This window comes from Choloepus didactylus, chromosome 11, assembly GCF_015220235.1.
Source record: "Choloepus didactylus isolate mChoDid1 chromosome 11, mChoDid1.pri, whole genome shotgun sequence".
In the NCBI taxonomy this organism is placed as follows: Eukaryota; Metazoa; Chordata; class Mammalia; order Pilosa; family Megalonychidae; genus Choloepus; species Choloepus didactylus.
In genome coordinates, this window is record NC_051317.1 from 39,001,560 (window position 1) to 39,007,730 (window position 6,171).

General features: G+C 37.4%; 1 protein-coding gene across 1 annotated transcript; it reads left to right on the forward strand.

The window, feature by feature from the left end:
* The first annotated feature begins 222 nt into the window (after nucleotides 1–222).
* LOC119506472 (cytochrome c-like) lies at nucleotides 223–498 on the forward strand. Its single transcript, XM_037799528.1, has one exon. The coding sequence runs from the start codon at nucleotides 223–225 to the stop codon at nucleotides 496–498; it is 276 nt and encodes a 91-aa protein (XP_037655456.1).
* Nucleotides 499–6,171: the final 5,673 nt, after the last annotated feature.

Here is a 6,171-nt window from a genome sequence, read left to right on the forward strand (position 1 = left end):
ATCAGATTGCAAATTTTATTATAAATATAATTGTGATAAGTTCACAAAAGGAGAAAACAATTATTGTCGCAATGGGTGCTGGGGGTTTTATAGAGAAAGAACTTAATCTTAGTTGCTTTTTCTTGAAATAGCTCATGGTTTTAAAAAATGTTTTAGAGAGCAAGATATCCAGCATCTGAGAGGGGACCTTCGAGTTCTGCATGACAAGGGAGCGAATTCAAAATGGATGATGTTGAGAAGGGCAAGAAGATTTTTGTTCAGAAGTGTGCCCAGTGCCACACCGTGGAAAAGGGAAGCAAGTACAAGACTGGGCCAAATCAGCATGGTCTGTTTGTGTGGAAGACAGGTCAGGCCCCTTGTTTCTCTTACGCAGATGCCAACAAGAACAAAGGCATCATCACTCGGGAAGAGGAGGCACTGATGGAGTATTTGGAGAATCCCAAGAAGTACATGCCTGGAACAAAAATTATTTTTGCTGGCATTAAGAAGAAGGCTTAAAGGGCAGGCTTGGTAGCTTATCTCAAAAAGCTACTAGTGAGTAATAGCCGGCCACTCCATTATTTATTAGAAAAAAAGAGATGTCTTGTGACTTTTTTACATGCGCCGTATTTAAATTGATCACATGCACTGCAATTCAGATCTTGAATGGCTGACAGGATATTTTTATTGATCAGTCTTGAGTTAAATGAGATTGGCTTATAATTAAATGAATATGATCAAGCTTTTTGAATGTTGATAGTAATTCTGGTTCAGCAAGTGCTATCACTACTTCCCTCCTCTACAGATACAATTGGACTTGAGGCTAGGTTGAATTAGTAATAGTCAACTTTCACAAAGTTGGTGAATGCCAACTCACAACCTAAAGGAGATTGATTCTATATTTAGATTTATATAACTAGTTTTATGAACATATTCAAATACTAGGGAAATCCCTCACTGACTCAGAATAGAACAAGACTCGCCTGGGTTTCAACAGGCATTCATAAGCCTGTTTAAAGGCAGGTGCTGAAAAGAAGGTAGCTATGTCCACTTTACCTTCCTGGTCTCAACTGTGTCCATCTAATTAAAATTCCTATATCTGAAAGGTTGTTTCTTAATTAACAAAAGGCATTTTGGTGTGGTTTATGTATACTACCAAATAAAGAGTGCTGAACACTTAAAAAAAATATTTAAACAATGCTTGGCAGAGCCTAAGGATTCATATTGCTTCTTTCTTGCCTCAGATAAATGTGTGTATACTCTTTTTTTTTAAGGGTGATTTGATTCACATCACCTTTTTACATACCTGTGGGAATAGGAGTAAGCCAAACTTACTATTGCGATTTCTGCTGTTAAGATCATTTCCCCATCTTTGAACAGGAGTCTTCTCACCAATAGGAAAGGATTGCAAACTGCTTGGCTTCAGGTTCAGTACATCAAACCACAGATCCTCCATGCAGCAGGATTCCAAGAGGGACCTGCCATTTCCAACATTTTAAATCTCTTCAAAAATTATGTCCACATTTTATTGAAGATGAATCTTTTTGCATAAAAGATAAATTCTTTAATAAAAGATTCTATAAAATCTTAAATCTGAAGTAGTCCATAAACAGTAATGTGTATATATATATATACATACACACAAAGGAAGAGAGGTGTGAAGTAAGCAACAGAAAAGTTTGTCTTTCTTTGACTGAAAAGAATCTCAGTATCAGAGTTTTTATATTCTTAATGGGATATAGTACCAGAGATGTCCTTCAGTCTCTACATAATACTCTATATGATACCATAAGAACAACCTTTTTTTGGATAAGAAACATTATGATATTGGCTTTTTCCTTAGGATTATAAAATTATTTTTTATAGCATTAATAAAAAAACTGTGGCTGAAATACAGCAAAACCAAAGCACGGCTGAGGAATGAACAGCACATGTTTCCTGACCCAGCATAGCTTGAAGGCCAAAGAGAAACTAACAGAGAAGGTGTTTGTCTCCAAGCCAAGATTCAAGGTAAACTCACAAAGACTAGTTACGATCAATGCAAGGTGTACTGAACAGACTCTTGGTCATTTAGAGCAACAACATAAAAACTGCAGCCAGGCACACCCCACCATTTACTTGCTGTGTCATCTTGGCCCATGACAAGGATACGTTTTTTGACCTTCAGGTCTCTGGTCTGTAAAATGAACATAACATTTCTTACCTCTCAAGGCTGTGCTGGGACATAAAGGAAACACTATGTGTAAAGCTATGTATAGTTTGGTGAATGTTGGTTCTTTTTTCTACTGTCCTCCCCAACTTGTAAAACAGGCTTAAAATGAAATCATTACAGATAAAGATTAATAATTCTTCATGTGTGTTTTTAAAATAAAAGTATTTTTGTTTTAAATAAAGGTGATGTGGAGAATTCATTACCATCATTTAGAATGGAAGGAGGTTTGAGCTGAAAACCATTTTTGATGTGCATAAAAGGAGAGTGGTGAGAGGATTCTTGTTACCTGGGAAACATCACACCTAATATAGCTACCTGGGAAATTTTTAATTTAAATCAGGAAACATAAAGTTATTAAGAGGCATGAAATGCCACAGAACCCTAGTCACCCCATTCATAGAACATAAATAGTTGTCTGGCCCGCTTGCCATGTTGTGTCTCCTTGTCAATTTTTCCTTCTGTGCAAATGAGCAAGAAGCAGATGGCAGGGTTATACTGTTGTTAGGCCTCTAATTGGCACATTTTTTATTTTCTGCAAAATAAAAGCCATTTCATTACCAACACTCAGGCAACTGACTAAGTGGTCCTTTTGGCAAGTCTAAAGAATTTAACTAGGATGGATGCTATATGGGAATGCAATTTTGGAAGAACCCCATAGGGCTGACATTGACTAACTGCATAGCTTGGGGAAATTTACAGGGAAATAGAAATCCTTACAAGGGCTGCTGGAAGGTCAATAACACTGTACTTCCTAATGCAGTAACATCCATTGTTTACTACATGAAGACACAATACATCATAAATGGTTAATTTCATCACCTGGGAAAAGACAGTTCTGGGCTTGAGTATAGGGTCCACCACCTGCTAAGTAAGTAGCCAGACTCTCCAAATCTTGTGTTCCTCATGTATAAAAACAGGCATTAACAGTAACACCTATGTCATAGAATACTTATAGTAGTTAAATAAGATAATACTACAAAAGACATTTTCTGAAACTTTAGTGTGCAGGCAAATTGGTTGGGATCTTATTAAAACGCAGACTTTGAGTAGATCCAATGTGGGACCCAAGATTATGCATTTCCAACAGGTCCCTGGGCAATTTCAATGCTTTTTGTCCTAAGACCATCTTCCCAGTGGCAAAGCTTTAGAGAACTTGCCTCAAGCCTGGCACATTGTAAATATTCAGTAAATGTAAGCTTTATTATTATGATCTCTATTGATTAAAGGTTCAGAATCAAAGAACTTTTATTCCGGGCCTCCTTTCAGCTGTGGAATGCCTCCCAAATGTGCTCTATTCACACACAAGAACAATGCTTTTAAAGAAAAGTTTGCATACCGTTAAAATAAAATAACATTGGTGTATTAGGCAGAAAAATGGCCACCCAAATATATCATATCTTAATCCCGGTAATCTGTTAATGTTCCCTTATGAGGAAAAAGGGTCTTGTTGATGGATTAAGTTAATAATCTTTAGATGAGGAGATAATCTGGGATTACTTGGGGGACCCCAAATGCCATTTTAAGTGTGTTTATAAGAGAAATGCAGAGGAAGGTTAGACACACATACAGAGAACGTGATGTGCATACAGAGGCAGAGATTGGAGTTAGGTGGCCACTAGCCAAGGAATGGCAGCAGCCACCAGAAGTTGGAAGAGTCATAGAACAAATTCTCCTATAGAGCTTCTGGAGTGATTAGGACCCTGCTGACCTCTTGATTTAGAACTTCTGGCCTCCAGAACTGTGAGATAATACATTTGTTGATTTAAGTCACCAAGTTTGGGGCAATTTGTCAACAGCAGCCATAGGAAATGAAAATAATTGATAGAAATAAAACATTTATATGCATACAGGCTAAGTTGCTAATATCACAAAAGCTATGCATTTGAGAGTAAATGATTTTCTCTTTGCTTAAGCAAAGATAATGACCTTGATGAAAAGCATGAATAAAGAGACTGATGGTATATTAACAGTTAGATTTTATTTTAGAAACATTTAAAAAATCATATATTCTGCTTCACCTGAAAATATATAGCTTCAAAGATTATTCTTCCCATTCAACAGTGAGAAAAGACCAGACAAACTACAAAATTTTCAACTTTATTAAACTCTTCAGAGAGACATCATAGAGCAAGCAAATAACCTGAAATCCAATGAAAGTAAAGACCCTCCAAGCAGAGAGACAGTATAGGAACTACTTCACCTGTGGCAGGGCATAGGAGAAAGAGATGCCCACCATTCAAGTAATAAGAAGAAACCAGTTAAAATTGTAGTGAATTTTTAAAAGATCAAGTGTAAGAAACATGGCATTCTGGAATACCTGGGAACCTCTGACATGGGGAAATTTCACTCATAGCTTCTTTTTTTTTTTTTTTTCCATGAACCTCTACCAGTTGCTTACAAGAAAAATTAAGAAACTGAAGTGAGCCTCCTTTTCATATTGCAGGCATGCATGATGTGATCAGTAGCTGTGGGAAAAATGCTGAAGTCTAGGAAAAGAGTAAAAGATTCAAGAGATATTCCCCCTGTGGCATGGACATGCAGAAATGACTGACGGTGAAGATGAAGCAAGGACATTGAAAAAGAGTCCTTCAGCATCCTAGCTCCCACCCTAAGCACAAGGCAATACAAGTTTACTTCTTGAGGAACTAGAAACCTGTGGTTCACTGAAAGTAACAATAGTATCAGCAAAATCCAACTCAGTGTAATGACTGACTAGTCTGAATCAAACCCCCAAACTAACAACCAGAGAGAAAAAGGGGTATGCCATATCCAGGGAAAAATACTATTTATCTCAGTTTTATAGGTTCTCTACACAGAGCCTGGCATTTAATTAAATTCAAACAGCAATCAAAAAGACAATAAAATGTAATCTATCGTCAAGAAAGAAAGCAATCAACAGAACCAGAATCAGAGGTGACCCAAGTTTTGCAGCTTTCATATAAGGACTTTGAAATAAGAATGATTGTTAAAGAATCTAGTGGTCTAGGTGGAGACCATGGATGAACAGATGGAGAATTTCAGCAGAGAGATGGAAATTAAGAAAACATTGAGTGGAAATGCTAGAAATAGGAAACTTGATATCAGAGATGAACAGTTCCTTTGAGAGTCTCATTAGTGGCTTCCACCAGTGATGAAACAGTGAGTTTGAATAAAGGTCATTAGAAATTTTCAAAACTATCTTAGTTTCCCAGAACTGCTGTGACAAAGACCAGACCAGCTGGCTTAAAAAAAGAAATTTATTGGCTCAAAGCTTTGGAGGTTAGAAGTCCAAAAGAAAAGGGTCAGCAGGCCATGACTTTTCTGAAATCGATAGTGTTCTGGTGATGTTTTGTCAGCAATCCATACTTTAATCTCTGCCTCTGTCACATGGTCATCTGTCTCCTTCTATCTCCTCCTGTGGCTTCTACTTCCATTTCCAAATTTCTTTTGCTTATAAGAACCCAGTCTTATTAGACTAAATCCACCCTCATTCAGTTTGGCTCATCTAAATAGGATCTTCAAAGATCCTATGTACAAATGAGTTCACTCCCATAGGATAAGATTTGAATATCTTTGTGGAGGACATGATTCAAATCCCAACATAAACTGAAATACAAAGGTAAAAAATACAAAAGTAACTGAAGTGAGCATTCAAGAGCTGTGGGATAATACCAAATGTCTAGCATATGCATAAATTGCAGTTGCAGATGGACAAAAGAGAAACACAAAGAAATACTGTGGGAACCCAAGGCCTGGGGTCCCCCTCCCTAATGGGGAATAAGGCCCCACAGCACGTAGCAGCCTGTATGACCAGGACAGAAGCTAAAGTTCATCAGACCTCCTCAGGGAAGAAAGTACATACAGATGGTATCCTAAAAAAAGCACTGAAAACTCCCCTCCTCTGACCACTGTTGGTATCGAACCTATAGACCCCTATGTTATAAGACCCTGCTGAAACTCTGTTCTCATACCCTATGGAATGTCTTTGTCCTAAACTCTAA

Coding starts and splice junctions, on each gene's coding strand:
- LOC119506472 (XM_037799528.1), top strand. CDS start 223: ATGGATGATGTTGAGAAGGGCAAGAAGATTTTTGTTCAGAAGTGTGCC.